Source organism: Macrotis lagotis, chromosome X, assembly GCF_037893015.1.
Source record: "Macrotis lagotis isolate mMagLag1 chromosome X, bilby.v1.9.chrom.fasta, whole genome shotgun sequence".
NCBI lineage: Eukaryota > Metazoa > Chordata > Mammalia > Peramelemorphia > Peramelidae > Macrotis > Macrotis lagotis.
Window position 1 is genome coordinate 702,596,022 of NC_133666.1, and position 14,735 is coordinate 702,610,756.

Here is a 14,735-nt window from a genome sequence, read left to right on the forward strand (position 1 = left end):
TCTAGGAAAAGTGAGATTAAGAAAGAAGGGAGAATTCACAACAAATACCCTCAAATTTTCGATTTGAATTTGAAGTAAGAGTCTTAGTCAAGAGGAGAGGGGAAAGTGGATCCATGGGAAGTGAAAGATGGGATAAAAAAAAGAAGAGACCATTTGGAAGTTGGATAACTAATTAATTAGGGAGATATGGTAGGATTGACTAGTAGCAGAGGTTGTGTAGTATAAAGGATTGTCTAGCACTCGAGGTTGTATAACATTTGTGAAGTAGGCCTATCAATACAGCTGCATGATTTTTTTTCCACTTTTGTTCAGTAGCCTGTGTGTAGGAGCAAAGGCAGCAGATGATGGGAATGATCCAAGGCTGAAACCTGACAGAGCACAGTTGTTGACAGGATAAGGGAGATAAGGGACTGAAGCCAGGTCCCTATTTTTCAGAGAGAAAAGGCTTGTCTCTTAACTCCAGAGTCATCTTTGAGGGGTACAACTTGGGAAGAAACCCATTATCACTCCAAACACCAATAGCCACCATTGGGTTGGTAAGCCCAAAAGACCTAGAAACATTCATTTCTCCCGAACCACTGTCCTGCTTCTAGATTGGCCTCCATAGCCATTGTCCAAGTGAACAAACCCTCGGGAGGAAACCAGCCATCCCCCCAAAAGTACTAACCAGCTGCCACCCTCTACAGTACAAGCTACTCTAGAGTAGCAAAGATGTCCTTTGGAAGAGGTGATGGGTAGTATATCCTGTCTGGATTAAGCCACTACTACCACTTGGACTAAAGCCACAGGTGGAGACTGCCCAGAACCAGCTTGATCAGACATCAAAGATATCAAGGTCATCCGCTGCATCTTGGACCATCATCAGTTATCCTGACTTGTCTTGCCACTAGACTTCAGTGACACTGGAAGAGAGAGTGAGGCAAATGTCTTTGTGCAGCTCTGCCTCACTTAAATCCAATTCATATAGGAGTCAAGACATCACCCTGCAATGTCAACGAATCTCTCCAAAAACAAAAGTCAGACAACAATTATTTTATTGTCTTTTACTATGTTTCTATTTTACCTACCTCAGATTCCTGGGACAACAGACTTGTGATGAAGCAGCAAATGTGAATACAATAAGAACTGTAGTCATTAAATTTAGGCCATAGAATCATCTTCTCACTGAACTAACTGAAGCACCTGTAGGATTTGGTAGCTCTTGGGTGTCTGAGAAGCCTTCTTAAGGGCCACACTGCCACCTCCTGGTGAGAGGAGAGACCTAGAAAAGGTGCTCTAAGAATTGGCTGATTTACCTAACCCTGGCCTGCTGTTACCTGTTACAGTAAGGGGTTTTCATCAAAATAGCCTTCTGAACCTGTCTGGGTATGAGCAGTCCCAGGTGGACACAACTGTCCACCCAGACACAGGCACTATGATGTCATGTTGGTCCTCTGCAAGCATAAAAGACAAAGAACACCAAGTGTCTAAGACTGGAGTTGAATTCATGGAGGTAAGTCTTCCTGACTTCATGTCTGGCACTCTATCCATTGTACCACCTAGGTACCCAAGTTTCCACATTCTTGTATTTATTACTATTTAATGTCTGTTCATCCGACCTCTCTAATGGATTGTATATTCTTTGAACCCCAAAAGTACATCATACATTTCTTCTGTGATTTCCAACATAATCCAATAGACTATCAAAAATTCTTTATTAATTTTGTGGGAGAAATAGTACTGCCATGAATATTTCTTTTAGTTTTTTTTGCAAGGCAATGGGGTTAAGGGACTTCCCCAAGGTCACGCAGCTAGGTAATTATTACGTGTCTAAGGCCAAATTCAAACTCAGGTACTCCTGATTCCAGGAGCGGTGTGCTGTTTACCGAGCCACCTAGCTGCCCCCCACTCTGTGAATATTTTTATTTTTACTTTTTTTTTTTTTAGGTTTTTTTGCAAGGCAATGGGGTTAAGTGGCTTGCCCAAGGTCACACAACTAGGTCATTATTAAGTGTCTGAGGTCACATTTGAACTCAGGTACTCCTGACTCCAGGGCCGGTGCTCTCTATCCACTGAGCCACCTAGCCACCCCAATATTTTCTTATTTCCTTGGACGTATAAACTCAATAGTTGGATTGCTAAATCAGAATATGTGCATAGTTTTATAATTTTTCATAATTCCAAATTCTTTCCCCAAATATTTGGAACAGTACCAGTAATGAAGTAGTTTTCTTATTTCTCAGTTAACATTGAACTTTTTCATCTTTTATCATGTTAATTTCAGTCATTTTAATTATATTTCAGCACATATTTAAATGACAGTTGATAATTTGCATCCCTGGTGGGGCAGAAATATCATTTTAACTTTGACCTTATCTATTGGGGAATCTTGCAATTCTCTGTCAGATTTTTATAGGAAAGATTTTGTGAAAAGATTTTCCCTTTAATTCATGTCTTTCCATCTTGTTCTATTTGTATTTTGTTTGTGCAAAAGCCTTTTATTTTTATGTAGTCAGTGTTCTATTTCACATTTTAAAATCTTTATCATACCAGATTGAAAATTACATAATTATGAGAGATGTTACTTTTCATTCTCTACTAACTTTTTAGCAATGTGATTTATATTTTCCTAATTTATCCATTCGGATTTTATTGTGTTTCAAGTTACAAAAAACTGAGCCGCACCTATATCTTTATATGCTGTCTACTTTTCTCAACAATTCAAACTGCATAATGAGCTCTTTTCCTGGTACTTTGTGTCCCTGAGATTAAAAAAAAATCAGACAGACAGACTGCTGTCCAAGTCTCCATGCTAATAGTCTGTTAAATTGATGTTTTTCATTTTTTCCCTTGGCACCAAAAAGTTCTGACAATGACTTCTTTAGTCATACCGGCTCCTTTGCCCAAACTTTATCTATTAATATTCTTGACCTTTTTTCTTTATAGGAATTTTGCTATGTTCACTGATGCTGTTTAGTAATTTGAATAGTATTGCTGAAAATCTACGGCTTCATTTTAGTAATGCATCATTTCTGCTGTATATAGCCTTTCTGCTTATTTCTTGTATTTTCATCGAAATTATTTAATTCAGTTTTTGAGTGTTATCTTCATGGAATGATTCCTAGATACTTAATGCATTTGATGATTTGAATTGCTCGAAACCCTGATTTCATCGACTATTCTGGCTGAATTCAACTCGGGATTCTCTTCCTGCACTGCGCGTGGACTCTGCCTCGGGGCCTGGAGCTCCTTCCTCTGGGTTGTCCAAGGCTCGAGTCCTTCTCCATTTCTGGACGTGTCTCCCCTCGGTCCTGCCGGCTCCACGCCGCTTTCCTCTGACCCGGTCTGCGGCGCGGCGGGCATGTGCCCACCCGGGCGCGGCAGGCATGTGCCCACCGGGCGCGGGGCCCCTGCTCCGGCCCCCGCCGGGGCTGGCCCGGGGGCGCTCGCGCGAGTCTTTTCCCCAAGTGCAGTGTCTGAAGGGCGGCCGGTCTGGGGCAGACCCCGACTCCGGCCTCTCCAGGGGCGCATTAGCCGGGCAGCCGGCCGGGAGCAAGGCGGGGCGCTGCCCCGGGGAGGCCGCCCTCGGGGGCCCGGAGGGGAGGCTCTGCGCATGCGCGCCGCGCCGCCCGCCGCCGGACTACCTTTCCCAAAAGGCTGTTCGGCGCGTCCCCAGAGTCCGGGCCGGGGTCCGTCGCCGTTGTCATGGAGACGGCACTTCCGCTCCCCGCCGGATCCTCGTCAACCTGGGCACCGGGGCCGCCTCGGGACAGCCCCGTCCTCAGCGGCCGCCGCCGCCGCCCGAGCCGAACCCCGGGCCGGGGTGAGTCGGGGTCCGAGGGCGGCCTGGGCTGGGGGGGGGGAGGGCAGGAAGGGGGTGCGGAGAGGGGAAGCGATGCCCGGGCCGAGAGCAGCGCGCCTGCGCGGCCCCGCCCCCGAGAGGCGCCCGGCGGCGTCGGAGCCAATCAGCGCCGCCCTTCCTCCGCGAGCCGCTCGAGGTCCCGCCCCCCGGGAGGGCCTTTTCCGGGGACGAGCCATGGCCTAGGGGCCGAGGAAGGCGCGGGGGGCGTGGCCGGCCCGCCCCTCCCCCAGGCCGGAGCCGGCCCCCGCCGACCCGCCCCCCGGGGCGTCTGCTCCCCAGATCTGCCTCGGAAGGAGCGCGGAGCACCAGGAGGCCATGGCCCCGGGGCCCCCGCCCGCCCGGGCCCGCCAGGTGAGGGGCGCCGGGGGTGGGCGCGGGGGGCGGGGGGCGGGGCCCGGGGGCCCGGGGGCGGCCGGGAGAGCCCCGAGTCTTGGTGTTCCAGGAGCCCGTGACCTTCAGCGACGTGGCCGTGGACTTCACCCCCGAGGAGTGGGGGCGCCTGGACGCCTCCCAGAAGAGCCTCTACCGGGACGTGATCCTGGAGAATTACAGGAACCTGGTGTGCCTGGGTAAGGGGGCCCCGGCCCGCCGCGGGGGGCCTGGCCCCGGGCCCCGCGCCCCCCAGAGGCAGCCAGGGGGCCCCGCGCCCCCCCAGAGGCGGCCAGGGGGCCCCGCGCCCCCCCAGAGGCGGCCAGGGGGCTCCGCGCCCCCCCAGAGGCGGCCAGGGCCCCGGGCTCCGCGCCCCCCCAGAGGCGGCCATGGCCCCGGGCCCCGCGCCCCCCCAGAGGCGGCCAGGGGGCCCCGGCCCCGCGCCCCCCCAGAGGCGGCCAGGGGGCCCCGCGCCCCCCCCAGAGGCGGCCAGGGGGCCCCGCGCCCCCCCAGAGGCGGCCAGGGGGCCCCCGCGCCCCCCCAGAGGCAGCCATGGCCCCGGGCCCCGCGCCCCCCAGAGGCGCAGCCGACCCCTCCCTGGGAGGGCGGGGGCCGGGCCGGGGCTTGGGGGTCTGCGGGGCTCCAGCACTGCCGTGTCCCCCGAGCAGGACTCGCGGCTTCCAAACCTGACGTGATCGAGCAGCTGGAGCGAGGCGAAGCCCCCTGGATGCCGGAGGGGGCCGCGCCGGGAAGCCCCTGGCCAGGTGAGTGGCCCTGGCAGTGCCGGCTCGCCCCGCTGCCCCAGGCCGAGGGCCGCCATGCCCCTGAGTGACCGCCGGTCCGCCTTGCCGGATGATCCCAAGACCCAAAGGGCGGCCCCTGTAGACTTCCCGGCCACGGCCATTCCCTGTTCTTGAGCAACTGCCATTCCTTCCAATGGATTCAGGATTGCTTGGGCCTAATTGCTCAGTTGACCGCTCTGCCCTTCTCTTTCAGTAGGGTGGTGCGTTCATTTATTCCTTTCTTGGCTCCCTCCCTGCACCATAGAGCAGGCCGGCATCAGGCAGACCCCACCAGAGCGGGTAGTCCATGTGGATAAGCCACCAGCAGATGCTTGGGATCAGGACGCTGGCCTCGACCACTTTGAGACCCAGGAAGGAGCCTGGCGGAAATGTGGGCTATATCCGCATCGAACATTAAACCCGGGATCTCAAGCTGTAGGGTGGCACCCTAAAAACGAGGGGACAGAAGGTAGTGGGAAGCTAGGAGGAGCACGGGGGCAGAATCTGACCCCAAGACCTGGTCCTGGACTAAATACCTTATTTAGTGATGTGTCCAGACCCGACTCACTTGGGTGGCTGAACAGAGGATGGTGGGGGCAGGCAGAAGCCCCCTCACCATGTGAGGAGACCAGTCCCTGCCTTTGGGCACAAACATGTCCAAGAGGAAAGGTGAGTTACAGAGAGGTTACAGGAGAGTCCTTGGAGCCCCAGGAGAGCAGGGAATGGATAGCATTGTCAAACCTTAACTCAAGATAAGTAAGGGGTCAGTCACAAAAAACCCATTGGACTCCCTCATTACAATCCTTGGTCACATCAGAAGAGAAGCTCGCAAGGAAGGAAACCAAATTCTTAGGGAGGAGAATTGGATGAAGGTGTAGAGACAGTTTCTGCAACTGGGAGAGGAGCGGAAGCCAGGGTCTGGGCTGGGAGAGGAGGCAGGACAGTGAGAGCCGGGGTCAAACCTGCAAATGGGGTGACAGACGGGACCCATCTAGGGTCAGGATCCCAGAAAAGAGCCAGAAATCCGGGGGGGGGGGTACCTGGCCGAGCACGAGCTGACAGGGAGGCTAAAGAAGCCAACCCTGTTTCTGCCCACCACTCAGGGTAGTTCACCTCCATTCCAGGCCCCCCAAACTCCCCACCCCCCAGCAGAAACTAGAAGCTCAAGAAAACCTTGTTAATTTTAGAAGATAAAAGGGGCTTCTGGCAATGTTCTCATTTTGGGTAATTTCCTGGGGGAGGGCTCATGGAGACAGTTTGCATGTCTCCCACTTATTTCCCAAAGTGCTTGGGACTCTTCAGAGCTCTGTCTATGCTGGGGCAAGCACACACATTTCCTGATGCCCTGGTGACCCCCTTTGCTTCTTGTGGAGCTACTCTTCTCTGGGTTTCATCCTCAGCACATTTTCTGGGGGCCTCAATTGTTTGCCTCTTGTTTTTTGGAGACTGAGTCACTCTTATCTTGGACCGGGCATCCACTGGAGAATCTTGCCATTGCCACTTGTTCTTTGTAGATTGTCAGAAGATTTTTTTCTCTCTGCCCCATCTCTTTTTCATCTTCTAGCTATATTTATTTTATCTGAAAAAAGCTTTTTAGGTCACCAAAGTGTCTGTTTCATCTATTTTAATCTTGGTGTCCCACTTTGTTGTAAATTCATCCCACACTTAGGAGAGATAGTAACTTTCCAGTTTTTATAACTTTTTAATAGTGTAACTATTTTTCCCCTTTGGGATTTATGGTGTTATGTGCTGCAAAAACCAGGACCATGTCTGTAATTTATCTCCAGTTTTCCAATCATTCATATGTTGGATGAGTGCTTTTCCTTGTATTTTGGGTCTTTGATTTTTGGGAAGGCCAGACCACATAGGATTCAGGTTTCTTTCCTACTCTTACTTATTTAATTCATTATATCAATCAGCTTTTCCATTATTTCTTGCCTAATACCCCAACGTTTTGGTAATTGGTGCTATTGGTATTGCCAGATCCTTTTCATTACTACCCCCCCCTTCCCTACCACTATTTTCTCTTTAATGTTCTTGAACTTTTTCCCCCTCCATGTGAATTTTGTTATTCTGCTCTCTGATACTATAATTTGAATGGTGCAGGATTAGATAGATTAATTAATATATATTATAATTATATAATTCCAATGCTATGTTGTCAAAGTTACCCACGATTATTCACTGTCTCTGTATTTAGTTCTTCATTTTTTTTTAGATTTTTTTTTTCCAAGGCAATGAGGTTAAGTGGCTTGCCCAAAGCCACACAGCTAGGTAATTATTAAGTGTCTGAGGCCACATTTGAACTCAGGCACTCCTGACTCCAGGGCTGGTGCTCTATCCACTGCACCACCTCACCACCTCACCACCCCTAATTCTTCATTTTTGTGAAAATTATTTTTGAGTTGTACTTATGTTCTTTGGGTGTGTCTTCATATGGTAATTAATAGATATCAATGTATTTTGCCACCTTAATTGTTGGAAGCTCTCTAGAACTTGAATCCTGCTTGAGTTAGGATTTCTCTCTGGCAATTGTCCTTTTCATTCTGGCAGTCTTCACTCTACCTTTCTGTATAATTTCTGGGAAATTCTTGTGCTCAAGATTCATTTGTATTTTTATGGAGCACAATCATTCCTAGTTTACCTTATCGTGTTTTTTCTTCTATCCCTTTTGATTTGGAAAGATATGAGGTCATCTTTCAGTTTTTTTTTCATTTAAAATAATTTTGCTCTATTGTTTGTTCTACCATCTCTAACATAATTTTTTTCAGTTATGTCTGAATCCCTCTACTCCTCAGAGTTGCCCCTCTAAGCTAAGTAAATCTTAGTCAGCATTAGGAGAGGCAGATTGTCTGGCACGGGAGGGTCTTGGATCTTCTACTGAGATCCAGACCACAGCTAGAGGAGCCACTGGAGAGCATCCTGGGAGCCTGTGTGTCTCCTGGGCTGTCTCATCTGTGCTCCACAAATGGGGTTAAGTGGCTTGCTCAAGGCCACACAGCTAGGTAATTATTAAGTGTCTGAGACCGGATTTGAACCCAGGTACTCCTGACTCCAAGGCTGGTGCTTTATCCACTATGCCACCTAGCCACGCCATTGCTAGCCATTCTTTTCTCCATTGTTGGTGATGATGCAAAAATCACCTTAATTTGTTAATTTTTATTGGTTTGATCTGGGATTTCAGTAAAGGAGAGAATTCTTGACATTTGACCTCCCTCCACTGATGTGTATCAGCTCCTAGTCAGCACTAGGTAGACTTAGAGAATGTCCTTCAGCGTGGAAGTTTAGTGACTTGGCCCCAGCGGTCCAGCCAGCATGTTTCTGATGCCCATTCTGACCACTCTGATGCATCATCTCTTCTTGAAAGACAAGTGTAAAAAATGTACAAAGTTTGGGTTTGTCAAACACATTGTGCAGTTTCTTGAATGGAATTCAATGAGCTCTTGCTCTTTTTTCTTTCTTGTTTTTTTTTAATTTAATATTTTATTTCTCTCCAATTATATGTAAAAACAATTTTAATGTTCTTTTTTCGAATTTTGAGTTCTAAATTCTCTCTCTTTTTGAATGTAATTTATTTTTTCCAATTTACATGAAAAGATAATTTTCAACATTCTTCTTTCTGTAAGCTTTTGAGTTCCACATTTTTCTACCTCTCCCCTTCCCATGGCAGCAAACAATATGATATGGGTTATCCATATACAATCCTGTTTAACATATTAGTCATGTTGTGAAGGAATAATCAGAGCTAAGGGGAAAAAACACCAAAAAACAAGTTTTTAAAAGTGAAAATAGCCTGCTTCAGTCTTCATTCACTCTCCATAGTTTCTTCTCTGCATGTGGCTGGCATGTTCCATCATACAATTCTAGAAGACTTGTGATGGAACATGCCATCCACACCCAGAGAAGAAGCTATGGAGTCTGAATATAGACCATACTTATTTTCCATTTTAAATATTTATTTTATGCTTTATGTTATTTCTTTTGTTCTGTTTCTTCTTTCACAGCATGACTAATATGGAAGTATGTTTAATATAGTTATCCATATATAACTTTGATCAGATTACTGGCTGTTAAGGGGGGGAGGGAGAGGATGGAGGGAAGGACTTGTGTTGGATCATTGTATGACTACCGAGAAAAGCAAAGTCACTCATAGTTGGTCATCACAGTGTTGCAGTTTAATGTGTATAATATTCTTCTGATTCTCACTTCAGTTTGTATCATTTCATGTAGGTCTTTCCAGGATTTTCTTTTTCTTTTTTAAATTTTACTTATTTAAGGCAATGGGGTTAAGTGACTTGGCCAAAGTCACACAGCTAAGTGATTGTTCAGTGTCTGAGCTCAGGTCCTCCTGACTCCACTGTGCCACCTAGTGGCCCCTTTCTAGGATTTTTCTGAGAGCATCCTGCTCATCATTTCTTAGAACATTTCAATTTCTAATTCTTTGCCACCACTAAAAGAGTTGTAAAATGTTTTTGTACTTACAAGTCCTTTTCCTTTGTTTTTTATTTCCTTGGGATGCAAATCTAGTTCAGGGTATTGTTCAGTCAAAGAATGTGCCTGGTTGTATGGCCCTTTGGGCTGAGCTCCAGAAAGGTTGGATCAGTTCACAGCTCCACCCACAGCACAGGCGTGTTTTCATGTTCTTGCATCTTCTCCAGCATCCATCATTTGCTTTCTCTCATGTTTGCCTGTCTGATAGGTATGAGGTGCCTGTGACTACAGGGAGCTTTGATTCATCTGTCTGACAACTGCATCTTCATAGCCTCTGACCATCTATAATGCTCCTCCCTTTGGATTTAGTTCCAGGCCCTGATTGGTGCCCATCACAGGGTCTCTCCACATTTGGGTTTGAATAGACCCCCTCTGTTGGCTGTACATTTTTATCTGACATGGTCACTGCGGACAAAGAGAGGAGCATCCACCTCTTCTGCTTTGTAGCCCGCCAGGCAGTTGTCCGAGGGCTGTTTTAGGGGTGCCCGACTGCTGAGGGGAGTGGCTTACTTCTGTCCCGTCATGGGCTCCCCAAAAGAGACAGCAAAGGAGTCACTTCTGTCCAAACTTGTGGAAGAGATTCTTTATTCTCCCTCAGAAAAGGAACTGCTACATATACCCCCCACCCACACACCACATATCAAATATATATGTGTGTATATATGTATATATATATATATATATATATATATATATATATATATATCCCTGCACACATACACACACACACCCATACTACGTGCATTCCAGAATGATTAGAAAAGAATTAAGTCGCTTATTCAGGATGCTGGTATCCAAGCCTTGTTGGATGTTAAACAGCCTTTGCAAGGCTCCTCTAGTCTTCACATTTCCCGTCTCCTGAACCCAAAGGCTGATCTTCTATTCATTGGTTCCTCAGTGATTGAGGAATACCCAGATAGCGGTGTCTCCCCCAGCCCCTCATATGAAGCCCTTTTCAGTTCTGATGGGGATGGAAACATGTCCCAGACCCCGAGCCATGCCCTTTACAAACATGATCTCATTTGAGCCTCACAGCAACCAGGAAGGAAACCAAGGCAGGCAGCATTGGAGTGTCTTGCCCAGGGCCACAGATCAGAAGTGACTGAGCCCATTTTTGAACTCAGGTCTCTCTGACTCCAATCTCTGTGTTCCATCCATTGCCTGCCTGGCTGCCTTTTATGTACTAGAGCATATCAGAAGTGAGGTCATGTGCTTGTGGCCATGGTCAGACCCCAGCAAGTGCTGGTTGTTTAAGGTCAAGGTTTGATTCCTGTGGGCTGGGCCTGGGGTATGGAGAGGTGAAGGAGCATCACTGAACTAATCATGCACCACACCCCACTTACAGCAGCTATCAAAATGCTGACACCTTTATCAGGTGATCAAACCTTTCTTGATGAGATCAAAGACATTAGAAATGGGGCATAAAAATCCTTAGTCATTTTTTTTGGAAGGGATGAAAACCCTTTTTTGCTAGTTGTTTTTTAGTTATCTCCAACTCTTCATGACCCCATTAGGGTCATTTCCCACTCATCTTAAAGATGAGGAAACTAAGGCAAACAGGGTTAAAGGACTTGCCCATCGGGGACAGGTCTGGACTCCAGAAAGGAGTCTTCCTGACTCTCTGAACCATGGCGCCACCTCGTGGGCTGTCGGGTCATTTCTGGTAGTGGGTGGGAGGGGGAATAAAAGGATGATTTCAGAAATGGAGTGTTTGGGTGACCAGCCACCTTAGAGGAAAGCCTCTGCCCTCTCCTCAAACCGAGGTTGATCTTGTGAATTAGACAGCCATGGGCCTCATGCCGTGGGCAGAAAAGAGCTTCCAGGAGCTTGGCCACACTGAATTCTGGAAGTGTTTATGGGATAGGATGCTCTTTGTTTGGCATAATGTTGTGTCCCATACCACCTTAGTAAATTCTCTTTTCTAAAAACTAGTTACTGGCAGACTAGTTGTTATCAATTGATCATCTGAGGGGTGAGTGATCAATCAGGGCTCATAAGTTGAGGGGGAGAAATTCCAGGGTTTCCCATAGAATTTCAAGGAGCAGGTAGGCATTGGATAGTGGAAATGTGGAAAAGGAAAGTTTTTTTATGTTTTGGAGATATTTGGGGAGCCAATCAGAATTAAGTAACTTGGCCAGAATCACACAGGTAGTCAGTGTCAGATGCTGGATGTGAACTCAGGTCCTCCTGCCTCCAAGGGCTGGTGCTCGCTCTGTTGTATCAAAGATTTAAGGATGACTTTGAGGATTTGAGCTTGAGGGACTGGGAGGATTGCCCAAACAGAGAAATTTGGGAGACAGACAGACTTAAGAGCTAGACACTGGTTTCTGTTTTGGACCTGTTGGACCTCCAGAAGCGATCACTGATAATATAGATAGGAAGTGATGTATGTCCCTGAGGTTCAGAAGAGACAGTAGGGCTTAGTTATAGGACCAAATAGAACAGGCTCATATGAGGCAGCGGGCCTTCCTGTTCTTGAGTCTGGCATTCTGGCCATTGTCCCATCTGCCCTCCCTAAGTCTGAGTCATCTGCATCCAGATGGTACTGAACCCCTGGAGATGATGATCTCTTCAATGGAGAGCAAAGCCAGGCTGGGAAGCTGGGAAAGGTGGGGCAACCAAGTTTGGGGAGGATGATGAAGGGAGGCCATCGAGAAAGAGCCACATTCTGGGGAGAAGAGGACAGGCATTTGTGTTCCAGATCTGACAAGTAAACATTCTCCATTAACATCAGGTAGGACTTGCCCGCAGCATCCAGATTATGTTTACCGGACCCTTCTGACTCCATTACCTTAGGGAGAGACCTTGGTTTTCTAATGGTGAAAAAAGAATGAGTCACTTCTCTCAGAAACTTGTGAGGGTGAATGTGAAAGTGTTTTTTTTAATATACCATAAAGGGGTGGCTAGGTGGCTCAGTGAATAGAACATCAGCCCTGGAGTCAGAGGCTTAATAATTGCCTAGCTACATGACCTTGGGCAAGTCACTTAACCCCATTGCCTTGCAAAAACCAAAAAAAAATCTATATACATGTATATGTGTGTGTGTGTATATGTATATGTACATATGTATATACCGTAAGTGTCTATAGAGACAGAAGAGGCATGATTCTTTGTTCTATTAAGAGTTTGATAGTCATTTTTCTTGAAAGAGGAGGCAAAAGACAGTGCTGAGTGTACAGCATGGGGAAGAAGGGATATTGACTTTTTTTTCCTTTATTTCAGATCCCAGAATGGGGCCAGAAGCCAAGGAGCCCACTCCAAAGCTGGAACGACCCCCAGGAGTCAGTCCTTGTGTCTCCATGCCAGGAGAAGCTTGGGGTAGGGCCCTTGGATTAGAGATGGAGCACCTCAGTGAGATCCATTCTCAGCAGGTTAGAGTTCCCCAGAAAAAGGCTCCTGTTAAAGTGCAAGGTGAGGAGTGGAAGAGAGCTGGTGACAGCTTCAGTCCAGAGTCTGACCTGTGTCCCCAGCAGCAAGTTTCCGTTGTTGAGACTCTCTATAAATGTGATATACACAGGAGGGGTCTCAGTTTGTGTTCAGACCTGAGGAAACGTAATGGAATCTGCCCCAAGAAGATACTGGCCAAACAAAAGGGATGTGGAAATTCCATCAGTTATCATTCAGAGCTTTCTGAAAAAAGGCATCCTGAAGAGCATCCTTGCGGGTGTGACGAACTTGGGAAGGCCTTCCCCCAGGCAGTCCCCACTAGAGAGAAGTTCCCGGGTCGAACAGCTCGCTCCGAAGAGAGGCCGTATGAATGTAGCGAGTGTGGGAGGGCCTTCAACCATGTCTCTTCCCTCAACTCCCATCAGAGGACGCACACTGGGGAGAGACCCTACGAATGTAACGAGTGCGGGAAGGCATTTTGCCGGAGCACGCACCTCATCGAGCACCAGACGATTCACACCGGGGAGAAACCATATGAGTGCAGTGAATGTGGCAGGGCCTTCCGCCAGAGCGCACAGCTGACTCGACACCAGAGAATTCACACTGGAGAGAAACCTTATAAATGCCAGGAGTGTGGGAAGGCCTTTAACCACAGTTCCTCCCTTACTTCCCATCACAGAATTCATACTGGAGAGAGACCCTATGAATGTAACGAGTGCGGCAAGGCCTTCAACCACTTCTCTTCCCTTACTTCCCATTACAGAATTCACACTGGGGAGAAGCCCTATGAGTGCAGCATCTGTGGCAAAGCCTTCTACCACAGTTCATCCCTCACCTTCCATGCCAGAATTCACACGGGGGAGAGGCCCTATGAATGCAATGACTGTGGGAAAACCTTCAATCACATTTCCTCCCTCATTTCCCATCACCGGATCCACACAGGAGAGAAACCTTATGAATGCCACCATTGTGGCAGGGCTTTCCGCCGCAGCACGCATCTCAGTCGACATCAGGTCGTCCACACCGGAAACAAACTCAGTGAGTGAGGGAACCATGGGCGACCCTCGTGGAGAGGAGCCTGACGATGTCACAAATGTATGCAAGACTTCAGGGGGTACACATGATTGGGAATTGGAGGTCAACCCACATGCAGTCCATAGAGGAAGCTTGCTGCCATCTCCGCCTAAGGCCTTGCTTTTAAAAGACCTTTCCTTCTCTCAGTTCCCCTGCCATCTCTGACTGCCCAGGCCTTGAGAAAAGAGCTGGTGATCTGAGAGGCCTTCTTTCAACTTCACTTTTGAAAAATTCCAGTCTTCCAGTCTTCTCCCTTCTGTCCAAAGGCCTCCTAGATCTTCCTCCCTGATTTCACCAGGACCCACTCCAACAACCTTCCTCTTTTCCATGAATCTTTCATGTCTTTTTCCGCTGTCTCACCCCATCAACGAGCCTCGGGCACTTCAGAAATAAAGGAGTGAAGGGAGGGGGAGCCCTTCACCCCCCCCCCGCCCTTCCACCTACCTGATCCTTCATTGCTAAGCTGCTTGTTATACTCTAAACCCCTTGAAATCTGAATCATTCTATTAAAAGTGCCCTCTTAATTGTCGACCCAAGGGCTCCTTCCCTGGTCTTCACAGAGGACGTGGCTCTTTTTCTCCTCCCTCTGCTTCCCAGCATCTTTAACTTCTCCTTTGTTGATTCTTCCTTTTGCTGACCTCTTAGGATGGACATTTTCAAGGTTTTGGAATTTTCATTCAATCCCAGGGCTTCTGTAGTATCCTTAGGAAGTGACTACATACATTTACCTCAGATGCGGTACATCAATCATCCGTGGCTTTTGTTTGATTTGTTATTTTTATTCTTCAATT

The 14,735-nt window shown here is 47.9% G+C and overlaps 1 protein-coding gene across 1 annotated transcript in view; it reads left to right on the plus strand.

Annotated features, from left to right (window-relative positions):
• The first annotated feature begins 3,562 nt into the window (after positions 1–3,562).
• Positions 3,563–14,735, plus strand: part of LOC141497088 (uncharacterized) — a 53,552-nt gene continuing 42,379 nt past the window's right edge. The window contains exons 1-5 of the mRNA XM_074199682.1: positions 3,563–3,802; positions 4,121–4,192; positions 4,284–4,410; positions 4,879–4,974; positions 12,706–13,883. Coding sequence (XP_074055783.1) covers positions 3,593–3,802; positions 4,121–4,192; positions 4,284–4,410; positions 4,879–4,974; positions 12,706–13,883 — 1,683 coding nt within the window. The 5' untranslated portion in view covers positions 3,563–3,592. The remainder of the gene's footprint in view (positions 3,803–4,120; positions 4,193–4,283; positions 4,411–4,878; positions 4,975–12,705; positions 13,884–14,735) is intronic.